Below are 23,814 nucleotides of genomic sequence, written 5' to 3'. Positions count from 1 at the left end.
TATCATCTTCCGTCAACCATGTTTCACTAATGCCAATAACCTGTGGCCAGGAAGAGCCAACCAAGGCCAAAAATTCTTCCTTCTTGTTCCTATATTCCTGGCATTAGTATACATGAAATGCAGAGGTCCCTTTGTCCCACCCCTATCTTGATGCATTATTCTAACTATTCCATTATGATTTCTTGTCCTTAGTACTGGCTCGGGTACATTATATACATTCTTACATTCAACTGTCTCACTGATGTCTGCATATCGACTCCCCCGCCTCCTTGATAGTTCTAGTTTCCCTGGTTCTGCACATCCACTTTCACTTCATTCAGCAACACTTTTTCCAGTCTCTGCACACCAAATCCATTCAAATGCAGGCCATCCTTCTTGTACATATCCTTTGGCCCATCAAACTCATTCCACACGTCCACAAATTCCACACCACACCATCTGCATAACCTGGGCATAAAGTCATTTGTGATTATGGCCCTCCTTCTAAACTACTCTCTGTCATACCGAGGCAATAGACTCACCATCCTAACTCTGTCACTCTTTTTTTTCGCTACCTTTAACAATACTTTCAAGTCCTCTCTCATAAAAAATTTCTCCTTTCAATTCATTTGTACCCGCCACAACTATCAATTCTTTCACCCTGTTTTTGCACTCTAATACTCTCACTTACATTCTTAAATTTCTCACTTACATTCTTAAATTATTTAGTTAAACTCTCATCTATCACACCTCTTACTAACGAGTCACTGTACAACACTCTTTCCTTCATTTCTGAAACTCTCCCACTCTTATACTTATTTTTCCTTTCAAACTTGCTTATTTCTGTTAGCCGAGGCACTCTGGAAAAAGTTTTGCAGGTGCTCCAACTGCCGCTTCACACTGTGTGTTACTCCACATAATCGTGCGATCTCAGGAGCAGCATATATAATTTTCCTACACTTATCACTCATGATTAATCAATTTTTCTTAAAAAGAAGAAGAGAAAAGATATTATTGATAAGGAGTTAGGACTCGTGATGAAATTTAAAAAATAATAATACATTTTATCTTTTATATTTAATTTTCTAATAAAAGACACAAGTACATACGTTTTATGAACTCCACAGTCATAAAAAACAAATGGCCGGTGAATGAAATCTGTTTCAGTTTCACTGGAACGAACTGCCAAGTTAACAATCACGTGATCTGAAATAGGAGATAATATTACACAATATATAATTTTTCTTCTTATAATATTATATATTGATTATATTTAATTATATAAATAACTGTTACTTTAAAACATTCATTGTATATGAATTTCTTAAATCCTTATTTATAGTACAGCTTTGTGAAGCTTTGGCATTCATATAACGATAACAATTAAAATCTGAGAAGAGTTATAAAGAATAGCTCTGAAATAATATTTTTATATGGATTTGTCTAGTTTTTGAAGAGAGTGATAACAATAGTTCATACAATAATACGAAAAGTGAGTAACAGTAACAAGACTAGTGATAGTGCTGAGACGAGTGAAGATGAACTGAATGCTGCTGGTACAAGTAATGGTAATAATAAATTAAATTTAAGTTTTGTGAATATTTTTACATAATAATATATTTTTTCTATTTTGTAATGCATTTGTAAGGGGAAAGAAAAGTAGTTTTTTTAAACAATGATTTGTGATAGAATGGTGTGGGAGATGGGGTATATGACAGATCTAAAATGCGCAACATTAATAAAAAAATTGTCATCAGGATTTCAAAAATAGTTCTTAATTTTTTAATTGCCTATGAATGCATAAATCTGCATATCTATTGAATGGTCAATTTTCTTATTTTTTTCAACTAAACATGAATTATTAAAAAAATACTGCTTTATTCTTCATTGATTAAACTCTAGACAACATGACTTGAATTTAATTTGTCAAATTTTCAAATCCAGAACTTTACATCTTTATCTGATTGACCCATTAAAGAATATTAGCTGAGCTGTTGTCATTGTTTTTTTTTTTTTTTGAGGGCATCCACATATGTATCCATAACGTGCCATGTCAAAAAAAAAAAATTTAAGTTGAAAACTTAAAAAAGTTTTGAATTTTATCAGACAGAATATCCACATAGAGTACCATATTTTTCGGACCATAAGAAGCATCTTTTTACGTAGAGAAATTTACTTAGAATTGAAGTGTGTTTTATGGTGTGAAGGTAGGTGATACCAGGTAAGTTTTGGATTCCCATGTTTTTGATGCGAGCCAAACATGTGTCTCGCTGCATATGCGATAATCTCCGATTTACATACAAAAACTTCCTGAACAGTAGTTAGTGGGAAAGCGTATGCAGTTTTGAACAGATGAGATGACTTAGTTTTTGATGAGAGTGATAACAATAATACAAAAAGTGACAGTAACAAGACTAATGATAGTGCTGAGATCAGTGAAGATAAACTGAATGCTGCTGGTACAAGTTATGATAATAATAAATTAAATTTAAGGTTTGTGAATATTTTTATATAATAATATATTTTTTCTAAACATTGTCTCATAAATTTGGGGTGTGTCTTAGGTCTAAAAAATATGGTAAATAAGTTATTATTATTATTATTATTATTATTATTATTCAGGCCATCATGGAGTCAAAAGACTCATCGTGGGAGGTCCTTCCCAAGAACATAAAGTCTGTCAAGACTCATCGAGGGGAGGTCCCCCCTAAGAAACACAAAGTCTATCATACCACTCCTTAAACTCAATGACCGTTCTCGCTCTCACCACTCTATCAGGCGATGCATTCCACGGTTCAACCACCCTCCACGCAAAGAAACCGCTCCTCATCCTCTTGCTCACAGTTTCCTTTCGTAACTTCCAGGGATGGCCTCTTGTCATCACTCCTTCCTGCTGTTCAACCAAGCGAAAGAACTCCCCAGTAACCACTTGTCAACAGTTTAAAAGTCTCAATCATATCACCTCTCCTTCTTCTATCTACCAAACTCTGCAGTCCACATTCCCTTAGCCGATCCTCATAACTATCATTGTACAGTCCTGAAACCATCTTTGTCATCCGTCTTTGTATCCTTTCCACAGTTAATTTATCCTCTTCAAATTCTGGGGACCAAATCTGAGAACGATAGTCCAAGTGTGGTCTGATCAGAGACTTATACAACGGAATGATAACCCTCTTATCTCTGCAGGTCAGTGTCCTTCTCATAATTGCAGCAATCCTCTGTGTTACCTTCGCCACCTTTGCAATATGTCCCCTAAACTTGAGGTTTCTATCAATCATCAACCCCAGATCTCTTGTCTCCCCTACTTCCTCCAGTATAACTCCTCCCATAGAGTATGTAGCATCCCATCGATGTTTCCCAAAACCTCAAGACCTTACATTTTGCTGAATTAAACTGACATCCCCATTCATTTGCCCATCTATCTAGCTTATTCAAATCCTCTTGCAGGGCTACCATATCTGCACTATTACTAATAATCCTTCTCAGCTTCGCATCATCCGCAAACAACTGAATATCCCCTTGAAATCCACTGGCAATGTCATTGATATAAAGGTTAAACAATATAGGTCCTAGTACTGAGCCCTGTGGGACCCCACTTGTAACCCTCTGCCTCCTGGAAACTTCTCAACCATACACAATTCTCTGATACCTATCAGACAGCCAATCCTGAATCCAGTTGACCAATCTGACATCCAGACCCATGTGCTGCAACTTAAATATCAGCTTATCATGTGGCACCCCGTCGAATGGCTTCGCTAAGTCTAAGAAAATTGCAGTATATGCCTTTCCCTCATCTAATGGTCTTGTAACTTTATTATAAAAGGCTAGCATATTGCTAAAACAAGAGCACCCTTTCACAAATCCATGTTGACTCTCACAGGTAATGTTACCCTCATAAATTGGAATATCTGATGTATAAATATAAAATTTAAAATAACACATTAAATATATAATTCTAAGATGTAATATACTATATAAAATTAATTTCTTGTAAAAATTTAAAAACACTAGGTGTATATATATAGAATGTATAAGAAATTCTGCTTGAGTGTATAGGCTCAAGTAGATCACTAAGAGTAATAAAATAATGACTAATAATGACTATGCACATTAATATAATCAGGGCAGTCAATTAAAATATGTATGATGATTAATGTAGAGCCACAGTATTCACACATGGCACATCATCACCCCCTCCATAAGAAGTAGTGTGTAAGATGACAATGGGCTATGCAAAGCTGAACAATAACAACTTCTTCACCAAAGCCACAGTTTAATTTCCAGCTTAATTTTGTATAGCTTGTTGTTGTTATCTCTATTTCATCATGACTGCCTCTCAGTTATTAATTTTTGTCTTATAATCTTCCAGTAATCCATGTGGGAGACAGGCAGATAATGATACATTGGAGAACAAGCTGACTTGGCTGCACTGTATGCAGCCTCGTTTCCCTTGAGCTCAATGGGACTTGAGATTCAACATAGGAGAAAGAACAAGCAGATGATGCATCGTTAACTGGCAGAGCAAATATTGGATCTGAGACAGCACTGGATGTTGTTAGCATTCCAGACTTCTGAGCACACTTTTATACCAATTCAAGAAGTTCAAGAGAACTTTTTGAATTGCTATAAATAATACATCCTTGTTAGCATTTCAATTTTATGTAATTTAATGCAAGCTCAATTGCATACATTTCAGAAATACAATTGGTACATTCTGGTGGGTTTGTGATTTGATATTATGCTGTCTGGAAAGAAGACAACTGCAGACCCCAGTACTCTGATTATGAACCATCTGTATATACACAGGTACAAATCAGAATATTCTGTGCTCTGTGTGTGTGTGTGTGTGTGTGTGTGAGAAAGAGTTTCTGGTAGGAAGGAAGGATGGAATGTTTGACCAATCTGCACAAGGAAAAGCTGCATGCTGAAATGCAGCTGTGCCATGGTCGGAGTGCATTTAATAGAGTCATGCAGTATTGTTTGACTAATGTCTAGAGCTTATAGTAATGATTTTATTCACAAACCAGAGAAATGTATAGAAGTATAATATTTGTACAAAATAAATTGATATTTTTATGGTTAAAATAGAGTATAAATAATAGGGAAATTTTATTAATTATTATTGGTCCACAGTAGAACAAAAAACCGACTAGTTTTGCAACACTTATAATCTAGTGGCTTCTTCAGGGCTTTTTAAATGGAAAAATAAATAAAGAAAACAGTTGACGTTAAAACACAAATAAATCATTAGAAGAGAAACATCCGACACAAATTAAATGCGACCACCATAACACATGGCAAGAGTCAGCCAGCTTTTTGTAGTCTATAGTTAATTGATGGGGAAGTTAAATTCTGTTGCATTAAGCAATCTTAGTAGTGATTTCCAGACATCATTTAGGATGAAATCTTGGTTTCAGTTGAGAGAGCCACATGAGTAAAGAAAAAAGCTTTCTTCTAAATAGGGAACAGTGACTATCCTAGTCAACTGTGTGATTAGCAGATGAAATATGGTGAGCTAGGCCAGACCTTTTTTTCTCTTTTATGTTTTACAGTGCTGAAATGTTCTATTTTGCTTAATTCAAAACTTTGGCTTGTGCCTATGTAGGCAAGACAAGGATCATAACACATGGGCGGCTTTCAAGCCAACCCAAGCTATTCATAGCCTCTTTAGATCAATGGAGGGTAGCATTTCCTTTCTACAAATTCAGAGATACCATATTCCTGTGGTCATGACTAAACAGACCAGCAAGTGAAAGTTTTAAATTGGGAAAAAAAAAAAAAAAAAAAAAAAAAAAAAAAAACACATGTCAGTGATGTAGACCATAAAAGAGAAAAAGGGCTGGTCTATCTTATCACACAGCTAATTGGGATAAAGTCACCATGCCCTATTTAGAAGACTTTTTTTCTTAACAGATTAAAGAATCCAAGGCAGTTTTTCCCTCATGTAGTTCCCTCACGAGAAATGAAGGTTTAATCATAAATGATGTATGGAAATCACTACCCAGTTCTCTTAGTGCATCAGAATTTAACTTCTCTGACAATTACATACAGACTTGACAAAGAGACAGCTGACTCATGCCTCACATTACTGTAGTCCCATTTACTTTTTACTGGATCATTTCTGTTCTAAAAACGTATTTATGTTTTAGCATCAAATGCTTTTTCATTTCTCTGATTTAAAAAATCCTGAAGAAGCCACCAGATTATAGGTGTAGTATGAAACTAGTTGGTTTTATTTTTTATTCTAGTGTATATTAATAACAACTAATTAAAATTCCCCATTACTTACAGGTAATGGGGAATTTTTAGTATAGGTATTGTACTAATTTCCCAAGGGGAACAAAAAATAATTAGCCACATGGAATGATCTGACATGGATTATTTTGGTCACATACACATATTGTAAAGACAACTTCTGACATCAAAGTGATAAAGGTGTTCATTTGCTTCAACATAAAGAATAGGAATAGGCAATGTTCAAAATACACAAGTTGCTGATTACTTCATGGTGAACTGGATCCAACTACGTGACTGTCCCTTGGAAAATCACGACTTTGAGAACCCATAATCAAGTATCTGATCTGATAAGTGCTGGCCTGGTTGGCTGAGTGGTTAGCGTATCCATTCTCTCCAGCCAAAAGGCTGGAGAGAATGGATATAATAATAATGGATATTCGAATCCACTGTGGGAATGGATGTTTGTGATTGCCTGTGAAAATACTAGTGGTGGTGGTGGTGGTGGTGGGCAATAGATGGCCTTGGTGTAGATGATGATGGTAGTTGAGGTTTATTGTAGTTGGTGGATTGAGTGGCAGAAATGGAGAGCTGTAGAGTGGGTGCCCTCCCTAGATGAATCTTTGAACTCCTTGGAGGTGTCACATAATAATAATAATAATATATGTGAAGGGATGAATCTATCTGCAGACCAGGACATGAAGGATGTTTGCCATTCTCCTTACAAATTACATATTTGAGACAGAAATATTAATTTTTTTTGTCAAATAATGGTTCGAAGAGCTCGGATTCTGTCGCAACCAAGATTTCTTTTTTGTCCAAGTCTTAGTTCTGGGTCAGGATGTAGACCATTTTTCAAGCAAAATGCATACAAAGAGTTCTCTATAGTGAAAATCTGAACTCAATTGAAAACTAAGTTTGAAAGATGATCAATGGCTTGATGCAATTGTTTTTCTCTAACATTTACATTACAAGAATGACAAACGATGGTAATGTCATCCATATAGTTGGATGAAGTTGTTCTATTACTGAATTAATTTAACAACAAATAATGTGACACTTCATATAGAACCTTGTGGAATTCCCTCTTCTTGGAGAAAGGGCTGAAAGAGGACAGATCTCACCTGTACTTGGAAGACTCATTGAGAAAGAGAGAAAAGTTTCCTCTAAGACCAAAGTTTTGTAGGTCTTTCAATATTATTATCATTATTATTATTATTATTATTATATAACATCTCCAGGGAGTCCAAAGACTTATCAAGGGAGGGTACCTACTCTACAACTCTCTGTCTCCACTATTGAATCCACCAACTACAACAAACCGCAACTACTATCATCATCTACACCAACGCCATCTGCCGCCCACCACCACTAGTATTTTCACAGAAAATCACAAATATCCATGCCTACAGTGGGATATGAATCCACAGTTTTTTGGCTGGAGAGCGGATATGTTAACCACCTGGCAAACCAGGCCGGCCAACCTATGTCAATTCTTCAAGCTATCATAGGTTTTTTCCACATAGGTTTTTAATTTACTCACAATAAAGTGCCAGCTGAGTTGAGTAAGGGAAATGGCTAGACCATAATACTGCTAGAACTTCTTTACAAAGGTATTTGATGGGATGCTGCATGGAACTCTATTATGTAAATTGGAACAAACAGAATGGACATTATTATTGTAACCAGATAAGAGGATGTGATATGCCTCAGGTTCTGTAGATGAGCTGCTGCTGTTCAGCTTGTACATCAACAATGCTGGAAATCATTTGAGGAGAATATCCAATTGTACGCCAAAATTCCAATCGACTAGATCAAAGTGTTACTACCCAACTCTAGATGGGTAGGTATCCAATTTAAGTTCTAACCAGGTTATTACCTTCTCCAGTGCCTTAAGATATTGGAGAAGATAATGATCACTCCAGAAATACTGACTCCACAGCTACTGATTGTCTGTAATTAGTTGTAGCTCCACCCTTATATTCCAGGGCTCTGTCCTTAGATTACTTGCCTCTTCAGTTTATATCATAACAATACAGGGAGAAGGGATACAGACTACAGAGATATATCCAATAGGTTGCTAATTATAATAAGAATAATAAGGAATATTTTTTATAGAATCCTCCAGATGGATGTGAGTGGAATAATGCTATGGACAAATGACAGTAGATAAATATTGTCAAGTGGAAAAGTTATAAATTTTGAATTTGAGAGATTGCAGAGTGCATGTTATATGTTTGGGAATTTACTGCTGATGAGTCCCAAATTATAGGAATAATATATGACAGGGATTGAAGTTCAGAAATCATACTGCAAAGGAGGTAAAGATCAAACAATGAAGGTATTCTCTTTTGACAAAACAATACCCAGTTTCCTTTTATTGAATCCTGTATGGTCTTTTCACTAAAAAAGAAAACACTGACTTTTATAGAAAGGATGTTACTCTTGTGCTTTGATAGACATCTGAGTAAATGCAATCAGAATTGACTAGTTGACTGGTTCCACAGATGAAGACAGATTAAGGAAATGTGGACTACAAAATTTACTAAACATGCAAAAGAGGGAATTTGAAAGACATGCAGATTATTGAAAGAAATTGATATTGTACTGATGTAGGGGAGATTTTCAGGAGGAGAGTGATTATGCAATAATTCTTGCAGATTGATAAAATGTATGATTAGTAAGATTGTATGGTCTAGATTTTTTTTCACAACCAGAAGCAAATGAATTAAATGGACTGCCAGTGGAGATACTCTCAATCAGTGGAATTAAAGAGAAGTATGACAAGCATTTTGTTTGTATGCATGCACTAGGAAAGATAAAGAGCTTGGACTTCAGGGAATTTATTTTTATTATGTGGCTCTCACCCATGAAAGGCTTTTGTAAACTCATAGTACATTTGTATCATGGGCAGGTTAAGAAATTTTTTGTACTTTTAATTTATTTTTACAGTCTGGAAACCCTATTCTAGAGACCAAACATGGAACTTTTCAAGCCACTTCAATCCTGCAATAACTGGGTGATGAAATTCATCTCACAAACATCTGTACCATTTGTGGAATCTGAACCACAGCCAATAGCCTGTGGATTCAACCACTCATCAACCAAGCTGGATGTGTCCAAACAACTCTAATAATATAAAATTCAATGCATTAAATTTACCATTTTTATCAGTGCAATCTAAATAAAAACAATTAGATATTATTTTTATTTCTGCACATAAATGAATAATGATATTTGTATATATTAATATACCTCCATGCAATCAATTCATCAATGGATTCCTCATTTGACTAGTAACATATTAATCATATTGCACTTTAAACTTATTCACATCCTTCACATTCACAAAAGATTCCGATCCAGCAATGCACACCACTTTCTGTAAAAAAAACCTACTCCTACCTCCTTGTTCATCACATCAATATACAACTTCCTAACAAGAAATGCTTCTTGTTCTTGCTCTCCTCCCCTCCATATCTGCATAACTCCTTCCATATTAATGTGATAATATCTCACATGACAATCCCTGATGAAATCTCTATCATATTGCTCTTTTCTATCCATCCAATAAAATCTATAATTACTTTTCCTGAAGCTCTCCTAATAGCTAATATCAAGATTCTGGAACATAAGCTAATATTTCACAATCCTGATATTGTCTAGTTAGTCAACTTTAAATCTTCTGGAGAAGATCTGAAGGTGATGACATGCGTATACAACAGTTCAAGTACGACTTTATACAGTGACAAAACCATCTTCTTATTTCCACTTGTTTGCGTCATCTCCATTATTGCAGCATTGTAGTGTGTAGTCTCAGCTTTTGCAACGTGTCCCTGAACTTCGAATCTCTGTTAATCATCCCTTCCTGATCCTTATACAGTACAAATCTTTCTTCACTCCAAACTACTAAATTTTGTATTTATTAATATCAAAATGGCAATCTTGCTCATGTGTCCAAAGTTTTCAGTTACCTGTTGTCTCCTATGCATTCAATATATGGTCTAAAGCACCTTTAATGATATTCAAAGAAAATGATTTAAGAATGCTTTTGGTTGTTTATGAATGCAATGGGATTGTCCATTTTATCAAATTATGTTAGTATTGATTCCTTTGAAGATTTACATTTTGCAGCCTCTACTCTTAATTCACTGTGACCTGTGTGACTACTACATAAAGTATTTATAAAATCATGGTATACTTTACACAGTGATCTCAAACATGTATTCAGCACAATAATCCTATAAAAATTAGCATTTGCTGCTAAATGTGTCTTCTTTTGTTTAGGTAGGATTTCTTAGATTTACTGTGTACAATGGTACACTATATTTGAAAAGCAATCATTAAATAATAATATCATATATAGCATTTTAATTAATAAAAATGCAAAAATAAAATAACTGGTTGTAATTACCCCTCCCTATCAATATTGATGGGCGAGCAGCAACCAGAGGTGTCATGCATGCTAATCCACTGTGAGTAACCCGAGCCTGGATGGGAACACTGTCTCCAAATACACAAAGGTAATGAGCACCATATGGTAATTGAGGAAGTTGGTTAATCACCAATTCAACCTAAATCAAACAAGTTATAAAAGGTAAGATATTAAATATATCTTAGAATATTTATCTCATGATATCAGTTAATATAGTGTACATATACAAAGAAAATAAAGTATAAGCAAGAATGAGATATGCATAATATTTTAGGTAAATTTTATTATAGTTGACAAAAAATTATATTTTTGTTTTAATCCAATTATTATTGTTATTATTACTGCATGGGCACCTAGATGGAGTCCTAAGACTCACTGTGGGAGACCCAATATCTATCAACACAATATCTATCATACCTCTCCTTGAAATCATCAATATACAAAGCATTCACAACTGACTCAGGTAACCCATTCCATTCATTCACCACTCTGCAAGCAAAAAATCTAGTCCTCATGCTCTTGCTAACCACATGCTAATCCAACTTCCAGAGATGACCTCCTGCTCTGCCCCCCCCCCACTCTAGACAAGTGCTGAAATATTTCCTTTATATTAATCCTATAAAATTCTTTAAGTAACTTAAATGTTTATGTCATATTTCTCCCCTTTATTTACTTATGAACCAACTTTTGTTTGCAACCAACAAACCCTCAATCTATCTTCATAAGGAGCATGTCACAGACCACTGAGCATCTTGGTCACTTGCCTCTGGATCGTCCCCACCACCTCCTCATCCTCAAGAAACCCAGATGTCCAGACTTGAGCATGTACATGAAGTATTTTCATGACTAGTCTAACTGGGTATATTGACTGGCTAAAATGTTGGACATTATTCAAAACTTTTTTCAATGGTAGTAAAACACAAAACTTCTAATTCATAAAAAATATGTTTATTGACAAGCTTATATTTCACTGGACTTCAAACCAAAATCCTCAGAGTAAAATTATTGTTACAGTCTACATATGACAATGAGTAAGTGAATCAGTTCAAACTGTAATTTGCAAAAACAATCTAAAATCCTAATTAGGTGCCCTCTAATGCTATAAAGAAGTTTTTACAGTTGTTGTGTTGATTGTAAGATAACTGCCCTCACATTTTTTGGAAGATTACTACAGCCATACTTAATATTATTATTATCTAAAAGATCCCCCTGTGGACTCAAAGACTCAATGAAGGAGATACACACACACAGTTTATCATACTGTGCACTAAATATTGTGCCCCAATACATTAAAATCCCCTGCAGACACCACACTCTCAGGCAATACATCCCAATCATTCACAACTCTCGATGCAAAAAAGCCTTCATTCTCACTCCCTTGCTCACACACCCTTCTTATACAGCTTCCAGGGATGACCTCTTGTTCTCTCCCAATCTCCGACCATTTTATGAAAAACCTCTTCAATGTTAATCCTATAACAACCCCTTACCAACTTGTACATCTCTATCATATCACCCCCCCCCTCTTCTTCCTATCTGCTAAACTCTAAATTGAATCTTCTCAACTTTTCTTTACTCAAAATTCCAGACTAAAAACCAGGTGACTAAATCTGTGCAGAATAGTCCAAGGCCTTATACAATGAAACCAGAATCTCTACTTCTACAAGTCAGTGTCCACCACACCATTGCAAAAATTTGTTGTGTTGCCCTCACAATTTTGGCAACGTGTCCCCTAAATTTTAGATCCTTATCCACCATTGCCCAATATCTCTTATTTCCTAACAATATATTCCCACCAAGTGTAAATTCTACATCCCATCTTTGTTTTCCATATTTTAAAACCTTACATTTCACAACATTGAACTGGTATTCTCACTCCCATGCCGATTCACTCAATCTATTCAAGTCTTTTTGTAAGGCCACATCTGCTCTACTCTTCATTGTTCTTCACAACTTTACATCATCTGCAAACAACTGAATATCCCCATTCAAATTAAATCCAATATCATTAACTTTTAAACAGTAATGGCCTAACAGACCCCTCAGGCACAGAAGTAACTTTTCTCTTCTTGGATATTGTTCCCCCATACACAACTTGCTGATATCTATCAGACAGCCAATCTCCAATCCAATGCACTAATCTAATATCTATGCCCATCTGCTCTGGTTTGACTATCAACTTCGCATTTAGTAATCTATCAAAAGCCTTTGCAAAATAAGTACACTACTGGGTATCCATCTTCCTTGTCCAATGCAGGCTGTCACCTTATTGTAATAAGTAAGTAGATTACTAAAACATGGTCTTCCTTTAGCAAATCCATGCTATCTATCAAAAATAATACCACTGTTCCCAACCCAATTCTGTATTTTGGTTCTTACTAACCTCTTCAACATTTTAACCTTAACCACAACATCTGACACACAGAGTGTCCTATAATTTGATGTTTGAGTTGTGTCACTTCCCTTATGAAGCAATACAATATTGTCTTCCTTCCACTCCTTTGGAACTTATCCTAATGTAAGACTCATATTAAACTAGGGATCCCATACGTCCCGGTTTGCCCAGAACAGTCCTGGTTTTATTACTTCTGTCCCAGCATCCCGATATGTTTAGTTCAGGATGCTAAATGTCCCAGATTTTTTAGAATATAAAAATATTAACATTTCTAATAAGAATAAGTACAAGTCATAATATGCTTTTAAAAATGTATGTTTACAAAACAAAAAGCAGAGACATATTTATTTTATAGTTCGGTGAATTACCAGAATGTTAGAATTTTGGGAAAACGATTTAGTTCCATACATTTCATTCAGCCAGAGAAAAGAATGTCAGATTGAGGGAGACAGTCGCCCAACTGTATGTTTAACTAATCACAACCACGGCATCTATTTCATTCATCTGGTCGGCCGTAAATTATTAGCAATCTTATGTGTCAAGCATAGTTCACATAGCATACGATATCTGACAGTCCGAAATGTTTCTCATTGGTCGACATGTTTTTGAATATTAATGCGGCATGATAATTCATTTTCTTTCAACTAATGAGAAACATTTCGGACCGTCGGATATCGTACGCTATGCAAACTAAGCTTCACGCGTCAGGCGCTAAATTGTTTTTATATCACTACAGGGTATGTGATATAACCTAGTTTTGAACTGTTTGTTTCATATTCTTGCATTCTCGTATTAATTGCGAATGTTGTATTTTTTAAATTAATAAAGTTATACCGTTTGTTACAAAATGCCCAAAAGAAAGTGTTATTTCAATGAAAAATTGAAGGATCTTTTTCCTTTCATTTTCATAACAAAAAGCAGTGATTGTGATGATAGCTCAAGAGTGAAATGTAGCATGTGCCATGCAGAATTTAACATTGGCCACAGAGGTAAGGCAGATATAATTGACCATGTCAATACAAAAAAGCACAAGTCTGCTGTGTCTGCAAAAAGTTCAAGTCAATCATTGACATCATTTTTTGGGTATCAAAAGTTAGGTAGCCACATTAATAAATCAAATTCAAATTCAAATAAATATTTAATTTTTTTATTTTAAAATACATAATGTTAACGAATAAAATTTATTTCTCTTAACCCTTAATTCTACAAAATTTATTGTGTCCCAGTTTTTTATTTTCAAAAAACGGGATCCCTAGATTAAACTAATATGCCAAGGCTGATGTCAACTATACCTGGCACATTCCTTCAAAATATATGGAAATATATCATTAATTCCCATAGCTTTATTAACATCTAGCTTACTTAATTCCATACATATCTTACTCGTGTAGAGTCAGTCTTTCTTTCTCTTCATCCACTGCTCTCAAAGTCTCCATGATGTCACATTCACAAGGGTGAAAGAATTTGTGAATTGCTCATTAAATATTTCAACTAAGAAGGGGTTTCTGAAAAGTGAGGTAACACATTTTTTTTCTTAAGGATGTTTAATAACAGGAAGTTGAAATAAGTAGACATGCACTACATCTCCACAATGTCTCCAAATTTATTGATACACTTGTCCCAACTATAGATCAATTATCAATACCAGTACTGAAGAAGTGCATGCCTACACCCAGTAACCAACATCATACTGCCTCATGAACTTCCTCATCCATAGTGAAATGTCTTCAAGAAAGGTATTTCTTGAGAGGGTCGACCAAATGGAAGTCTAAAGGTGCTCAGTCATGGCTGTAGGGGGGGGGATGTGGCAGAGTTTCCCAATGGTTACAGTGCAACCTCTCACAAGTGGTGTGCTCAGTGCAGGGAGTATCTTTGTTGTGCACCAAAATCACAACACATGTGTCAGGAGTTGTAGTCATTTACATTGAATGCTGGCTTTCAGTTTGTCTATGTTGTACAGTAAAGCTCTGCAATGATTGTTCCTCCCTTTGGCAAGAAGTCCATCAATAAAACACTGTGGCCATGTATTTTCAAACACTAGACAAAGTTTTGAATTTTTTGCGCATAGGAGATTGTGGATGTTTCCAGATCATGGAGTCTGTTTGCTCACTGGGGTAAAGTGATGAACCCACATTTTGTCTCCTATGACTAGGCAAGCAAGAAAATCCTCAACTTTATCACTGTATCACAGCAAATTCTCCAGACACATCCCCATGCAGGTTGCCTTGTGCTCCTCTGACAATTATTGGGATACCCAATGGGAGAATACCTTTTGAAAGCCAAGGACATTGTGAACAATTTTGTAAACATTGGAGTTGCTCAAGTTTACCACTTGTGCAATTTTAAGCAGTTTCATTAACCAGTCATCAAAAATGATGTCCTTAATGCATGAAATGTTGTCTTTTGTCTTTCTGAATAAAGGCCTGCCTGCCCGATGTCGATCTTCAATGTCACCATAGCCCACTTTAAATTCATTGCACCTAAAACACACCTGCTTCTTTGACATCACATTTTCACCATACACAGCAACCAGTTTGTGGTGAATGTCACTTGGTGAAGCCACTTTTCTTTTGCTTACAAAAAAACTGATAACTTCACAGACACCTGTGAAGTTATCAGTTTTTTACAATGATACAATGTGAAAAAACATTGGCTGTGAGACCACAGTAGTGTCACACTGCAATGGTGTCTTTCTGAATGTTAGTAGCGGGTCTATCCATAGACCATGTTTTACTTCATTCCCTTTCATCGTTATTAAGAAAAAAAACAATGTGTTACCTTATTTTTCAGAAATCCCTTATATATCCTCTGCAGCAGTTATACCATTTTCTCTAGTCAATGTCATTCTACCATAATTTTTTTGCCCCCCCCCCCAAAAAAAGAATAATTATGATAGAATGCCTAGGTTTTTTTTATTTTTTGCTTCATTAGCCAATTGCTGCTCCCTACAACCTAGTCAACCTCCTTGCATGTTCCCTGTACTCCTAATATAACTGATTATTACTATTATTACTACACATCATGCTACTTATTCATTTCATACCTACCTTATTTGGTTCCATGAAAATTCATCAAAAAACAGTTAATCAAAAATGCAATTCATCAAAAATTTTAACTAAAACTTCAATAAATTTATCCAGCCAAAGCGGAATTGCTAATATCACTTCTAAACTTTTTTTGAAAATTTTATGATAAAAGCGATCCATTTAGAACAAAAACTGAAACGTGCAGACAGCTTCTTCTACTGACAACTTCTACTAATTCCTCTAAGTCAGAGAGCTATTGTAATACATAATTTGGACATGTTATTTCTTTGTTGCCCCGAATATAGCTGAACTGTAAACTGGAATGGTTCATCATTTTCTTGTAAAAGTTTCAAATAGCAAATCTGAGTAAAATTCATCCCATAATAATTGCTGTATTGAAGTCGCATATTACTACTAGTAATTTCCTCCTGGAAACAGGCAAATCAGTCCCATGAACAGACATGAAACAGTTATCGGACAAGAAAGACAATAAGAAACCATATTGTTCTATAATTATTCCCTATTAAAGTAGCATTGCTATCTCACTCTGCACGGTTCAGATTTTGTTCTAAATGGATCACTTTATCATAACATTTTAGAAAATGTTCAAATTTTCGGTGAATTGTTGTTTGATGAATTGTTCATTCGATTAATTGACTTTTGATTAACTATTTTTCAACGAACTCTCCGGATACCACCTTATTTAACCTCCTGATCCTTGTAATATATTTATACATTGCTTCTACTAGATAGTAATGGAATAGCACCAAAGCAGTATTGATCTCCTTTCCATCCAACTCTTCCTTCCATGTTACACCTACACTCTATTTTCTGAGCTTCTCAAAATCACTAGCCTGGTAGTTCCACATTATACCATTTCTTCCTTACTTCAGAAGTCCTCACATGGCTGACAACCACCCAGATAATTACTTCATGGTCACTCTCACCAACTGGAGGGAGATTTGACACCTCATTTATAATGACATCCTCTGATAAGATGATCAAACACAGGACTTTCCATCCTTGTGTGCCTGTCTGAGGTAGTTGTCCCTCAAAAACTTCATTTTCTTTACTTCTGGTTGATATCTTGTCATCCCAAGTTATATGGTCATAATTAAAACACCCATAATGATCACACTTTTCCTATTTGCTTATACATTTCATGGTCACTACCCTCCACAATGCCAGGCTTATAGCAATATCAGGCTAGGTATTTCATTCTATTCACTTCTATCTCACAGCATACTGTCTCAAACCACTAGCACTATTTTCCCCTTGCATCTCTACCTTATATTGACATAACTGTTTTTCTATCATCAATAGCATTCCAACTCCCTTTTTACCCTTTCTATCTTCATGTAAAACATCATACTCTTCCATCTCTATTCCTGTCAGGATGTCATCTTCATCCAGCCATGTCTAACTTATTAAAACAATTCTTGGTGAATGCAATTATTTCATTTGCCTTGTTTCTGATACTTCTAGCATTCGTATACAGACATAACAGTTCATTTCTGAATCTAAAACAATTTTCACTGGTACCACTTATTAGATGTTGGTTCAACATGACTTTCTTGAGCCATTCTTCTCTCTTATCACCCATCCTAGTACCTTCTTCAAACCCAACTGTGCCCCTTACATCCCATTCCTGTCTTGTCTGCTCACACTTTTACTTCTCTGAGCACTGACCTTTCTCATGCTATTCCCCTGTCCTCCAAGCTAAGCATAAACCCATTAGTCTTCAGTTAACTTTGCCAAATATTTGAAAGTCTTTCTAAAAGACAATTTTTTAAGATAATCCTTATAAACTTAAAAAGCTATATACAATGGTCTAAAGCAGGCCTGTGCAAACATCCACGCCCAAGGTAGGCACAAAAACAAATAACTCTGGGATTTCTCAACTACAGGTTCATCATTTTCCAACTACCAGGCTGTGGAATTTAAACCCACAGCCTGGTAGTTGGAGAATGCCACTTGGCCAATAAGGCTGGCAAAATGTCATTCCAGTTCACAATGAAAGTTAATTAACAAAATTTTGAAACAGGATTCTTTTTTATTTTTCTTATAAGGGCTGATTCAACTTATATAAAATTAAATTCATGATAAACTGATGAAAAATAAAGCAATCAACTCTCACAAAACAGGAAACTTGTAAGACATACTATGAAGCTCTGGTGCAGACATTTCTGCTGTTTATTTTAATGAGCAAGTTCATCATAATGGTGTTTGCTATAGTGAAAATAGACATATTTCTATTTAAAATCTTTTAAATCTTGCAGCAGTGGACATACCATGGCTGTATTGTTATAAGGTAATTGATCAGGTCTCACAGCCTGAAAATCAATACACTGTTTTGTTTCTAAAGACAACCAACGAGGAGAGCTACGATCATTAAAGGACCATGTTGCATTTTGACATGCAGCTTTAACTGTACATCTGAAAGAAAATAATAAATGTTACTGAAATTAAATAACTTCATTTAAATAAAAAAATAAATCTGTTTAAATATAAAATGATATTTAAAATAACTGTCATTAAAACTCTAATTAGTATTACTTGATGCTTCCATTAAGTCACAGGATTCACTGTACACCACACAGCCCACCATCTGCACTACACCATCTACTATGAAGATAGGGCAAAGCAAAAAAAGGGAGGAAGAGGAGTGTTATTAATCCTGCATCTCCATCCTAGATGGCAGAGTTGTGTCCATCTGGGATGGAGATGCAAGGAGCAAATACTCTCAGTGGTTTTGAAGCAGTATTGTGTGGAAGTGGACAAGATGAAATGTTTAGTAGGATGTTGCTATAGACATGGTAATGTGGAAGGCAGTGAGAAGAAATGTTTAGACAAATTTGTCTGGCTAATAAGAAAAGGGTGATTTCAATTATGGAAATATAGACTAGAATGAAGAGATGGCATCAGGAAACCAAAGAGAATAAATTTCTTGAGTTTTTAAGGGATAACTACCTTAAATAGTACATAACAGATGCCACAGGTGGATCAAGAATCTTGGATTGGATTATCTCATCAGAAGATATTGTTATAAATGAAGTGTCACATGATGTTCCTCCAGTTGGTGATCACTTGGGTGGTGGCCAGCCATATCAGGACTTTTGTGAGAAAGAGTTATATGTGGAACTATAAGGCAGGTGATAATGGCAAACTCAGGAGGCAGCTTGCAGCAATATCATGGAATAAGGAATCGCATGGAAAGGAAATCGGTGCTGCTTGATCTCTACTCAGGAATTATCTGGCAGAGGCAATGACTGTATTCTAAAGGTCAGGAGATTAAATAAGGTAGGTGTAAAATGGATGACTGAAGAGATGAAGTGTGCAATCTGGAAAAAAAAGGCATTGTGGTAGCACAAGATGAGTGGAGATAATCAGTTACATGAGGAGTAGAGCAAGCAAGGCAGGTAACTCACTTAATAAGGGCAAAAGTGGTCTGAGCAGCAGTTAGCAAATGATGTAAAAAGAAATCCTAGGGAGTTTTTTCAATTATGTGGCTAGTAGAATGAAGAATGGTTATGGAAGGATGATGTTGGTCAGTGATAATGGAAGAATGATAAACACTGAGGAGGATATAGTAGAGGTGTTTAATGAGCAGTTCATTAAAGTATTCCATCCTTGTGATTATAACATAATGCAGATCAGTGAGAATGGGGGAGGAACCACTGAGGAGGTATATGAGGAATTGAGTAAACTTGATGTTAACAAGACCATGAGACTTGATGGTATATCACAGTATGTCTTGAGGGAATGTTCCAGAGAGTTAACAACAGCTTTAATGAACATTTTTAACATGAGTCATAGATTAGTCCATGTCCCAAAGAAATGGAAAAATGGCAAAATTGTTCTGCTTCATAGAGGAGGTGATAAGACTAAGGCTTCAAATTATAGGCCAATTTGTTTGTCTGGAGTTGTGGTCAAAGTGTTGGAGAAGCTAGTGAGGCCATGGATTCAGAACTGGGTGGAGAGCAGTAGAATTCTCTTTAATGGATAGCATGGGTTTGCAAAAGGAAGATTGTGTTTTAGCAATTACCTACTTATTATAATAAGGTGATGAATACACTGTATAAGGGGGGGGGATGCATATACAGTAGCATATTTAGATTTTGCAAAGGCTTTTGATAGATTGCCACATGACAAACTAGCATTTAAATTGGAACAGATGAAGGTTGGATATTAGATTAGTGCATTTGATTAGAGATTAGCTGTCTGATAGGTATCAGCAGGTTGTGTATGAGGGGGGGGGGGGGTAACATCCCAGAAGAGGAAAGCCATTATTAGTGTGCCCCACGGGTCTGTTTTGGAGTCATTGTTGTTTAATTTGTATGTAAATGACATTGGAAAGGGCTTAAATGGTGATATACAGTATTTTGCAGATGATGCAAAGTTGGGAAGAGTTATGAAAAGTATAGCAGATGTCGTAGCTTTGCAAGAGGACCTAAACAGACTGCATGAATAGGCAAGTATATGTCAGTTTAATCTTGCAAAGTGTAAGGTTTTAAAATCTGGGAAGTAAAGATTGGGTGCAGAGTATAGGATTGGTGGGGATATTTTAGATGAGGTGGAGATGAATGATTTGGGGATTATGGTGGATAGGGACTTGAAATTTCACGGACATTTTGCTAGAATTGTGAGGACAACACAGAAGATTATGGGAATGATGTGGAGAACACTGATATGTAGAAGTAAGGATATTTTGATTCCATTGTACAAGGTTTTGATATGGATTACTGTGCACAGATTTGGTTACCAGGTTTTCAAAAGGATATTGAGATGTTGGAGAAGATCCAGAGGCGATTGACTAAGTTGGTTTCTGGTCTCTGGAATGTGAGTATGAGGCAATCCCTGGAAGCTGTATAAGGTGGGTGTGAGCAAGGGGAAGGAGGTGATAAGTAGATTTTTTGGATGGAGAGTGGTGGGTGAAAGGAATGCATTACCTGAGAGTGTGGTGAGTGCAGGGATAGTGCATTTAAGTTGGGGTACAATGAGCTGTGCATGTGAGAGTGGGACTTCTCACGATGAGTCTCTTAACTCGATGGAGGTGTGTTGATAATGATAATAATATTACACATTAGGCTGTATTTCTGTCTGTTAAATGCATGTGTTCTCTGGCTGGTGTGCCTGTTTAATAGTATGAAAAAATTTAAGTTTCTGAGAGGAAAAAAAAATTGCTACCCCCATATGAGACTAGCTAACTCATCTTCAAGTGATAAAGTCCATAGAGATTTCTCACATTACAAAGGAAATCAAATCCAGGTTGTTATCCAATCAAAGGATAACTGTGTCTCATCATTCTTCCAACTAAGATGAGGAGGAACCAATTATTCACAATTAATTATTTACACTTAATTCAATATTAACATCATGTTCATTGCATTATAATAGACTTCTCTCATATGAAATTATAAGTTATATATCAATATTAAATATCAAACTTCCCAATAAATTTTTTTGCTACAAAATAGTAAGAAGAATAGCATTTGAAGGCTATTCAGTGTGTATATATATATATATATATTTATATATATTTATATATATCAAATAGTTGCTGATTCTAAGAAAATACAATAAAAGTAAGAAGAATATATACCTTCTTCTGTGTTGGCTATACATGTTATCATGATTTCCTGAAATGCACCACCAAGGAATATTCCAGGATATTATAACAGTTCTATGCAAGGTTGCTATACTAATTTCCTGTCAATGGATTAATTCCAAATCAGTTTATTATTTCTTATTTATCTCCAATTTGATCCTATTAGTCTTCCACAGTACTCTTTAACTGCATCAAGCCTGCATCATCTTAAAACTTGGATTGTTCTTCCATTTTTTCTTCACTTTAAAAACATAAATAAAATCAGACTAGCAATTCAATGCTGCCATTTAAGTGAACTTTCCCACCTTTTTCACTTTTCATCTCTCATTTCCTTCCCTCAGTAGACATTCTTCATGTTTCTGAAGACAATGCCATATTGAAAGGGTTCATACACTATAATTATTAGACAATTTTTATTTTTTTATTCTTTCTAGGATTTTAATTATTTCTCTGCATAATTTATCCAGAAAAAATAAATAAAGTGTTTTTAATTATTTTAATTCTGACATGTTCTTTTGTGGTTTTATGGTTTTATGGTTATTCAGTTTCTTTCTTTAATTTCTTTAATTTAATTTAATTTCTTTCTTTCATTCATAATAGTACTGCCTCAGTTAAATTATCAGATTAATGAAAATAGAAGCATGAAGTATTGCAGTTCCACTCTAAATATACTTTCAAGTTATGTTTTTCAAAATGCTAACTTTTAAAGATTGCTAAAACACAATCTTCCTTTAGCAAACTCATGCTATCCATTAAAGAGAATTCTACTGCTCTCCACCCAGTTCTGAATCCATGTCCTCACTAGCCTCTCCAACACTTTGACCACAACTCCAGACAAACAGATTGGCCTATAATTTGAAGCCTTTAGGACCCTCACATTCAAAACCTGAGGGTGCTCCTAAACAAAATAAGCATGATGTGTCGCAATGATTTGAAATTAAAGGAGCTTCATGAAAAACTTCATTAACAGTATACTGTCTAAACTAGTATTGCTCATTTTTCATCTCTTATTCTATTTAAATTCAGATACTACAAAGATTAGCACTATTGATATATTTTTGAATACTAAAATATATAATATCCCAGTCTTGATTGTAATGTAGTAGTCTTTTCTTTAAATAAAATTTCTTTAAATAAAATATGCAGTATTCCTTTTTTGATTTTTTCATATGGAGTGACAGAGAGTTTTATTTGTCCAGTTGGAGTATGAAGGAAGTAATAATGGCTGTATGAATACTGGAAATGCACTGGTTTTTCTGTATACAAATGCTGGGAGCATTAGGAATAAAGGGAATGAGTTTGTGACATTCATTGATTGGTATCAATGAAACTTATTAACTAGGAAGATGTTCTAACAGGGATAGAAATTGAAGGGGAGCTAGTGGGCCAAGCGCTGCAGACGCGATTTGAAGAGCTCCTGATTCAGATAAGTTTTACTAGGAATAATTAAGTATATATGCGTAATTGTTTAAGTAAGAGTGGCTGTAAATGTTGTACGCTACCGATATTATTAGTGTGGGGTTTTTTCTTGCCTAAACTAAATTACGAAATTGTTATTATTAGACCTAGTAACCTGCAGAGAAAAAAAAAAAAATGGCGGCGGCATTGTCATTCCATGATTTTAATTTAGATTTCAGTCGTTTCGTTAAGTGTGAGGTCTGTTATATGTATTCCTTCAATTACATAAATGATTTGTGGATGTTTAGTGCGGATGGAAGAAGGGTGTGTGCGAAGTGTGACCTGAACGAGGAACTGATGAATGCGAATATGAAATTGATGACAGAAAGTGCTGGTACCGATTGTGTCGTGAGTGCACGTTTGAAAGAGAAGGATGGTGAGAAAGACAGGAGAAAAAATGTTAAAAAATCAGGAAAAAAGAAAAAGAGCGATTTGGCAACCGTAACGGATGTTAAAAGGATGAAAGTGAGGCTGAAAGAAACGAAATTGAGAGAACGGATGAAAGTAGAAATGGCGTGATGCAGAAATCGCAAGTAAAAAAAATCGAAAGAATAAATGATAGCGAAAAAAGAATGAATGATGGCGAAAGTTTGACGCATGTTGGAACGAAAGTACTGAACCAAAGAAAGATGAATGACAGTAAAAGTGAGAAGAATGATAGCGAAAGTTGGATGCATGT

General features: G+C 35.3%; 1 protein-coding gene across 1 annotated transcript in view; it reads right to left on the bottom strand.

Annotated features, from left to right (window-relative positions):
• Positions 1-23,814, bottom strand: part of LOC150108311 (plexin-B-like) — a 331,489-nt gene that overhangs the window by 247,813 nt on the left and 59,862 nt on the right. The window contains exons 5-7 of the mRNA XM_090390442.1: positions 18,361-18,505; positions 10,628-10,787; positions 1,089-1,185 (exon numbers count right to left, since the gene is read on the bottom strand). Of these exons, the coding sequence (XP_090246568.1) occupies positions 1,089-1,185; positions 10,628-10,787; positions 18,361-18,505 (402 nt within the window). The remainder of the gene's footprint in view (positions 1-1,088; positions 1,186-10,627; positions 10,788-18,360; positions 18,506-23,814) is intronic.

Source organism: Typopeltis vanoorti, chromosome 3 (genome assembly GCF_054136105.1).
Source record: "Typopeltis vanoorti isolate ZY-2024b chromosome 3, IOZ_Tvanoo_1.0, whole genome shotgun sequence".
Classification (NCBI taxonomy): Eukaryota; Metazoa; Arthropoda; class Arachnida; order Uropygi; family Thelyphonidae; genus Typopeltis; species Typopeltis vanoorti.
The sequence above is the reverse complement of the archived record's forward strand: the minus strand, read 5'-3'. Positions and strand labels throughout refer to the sequence as shown.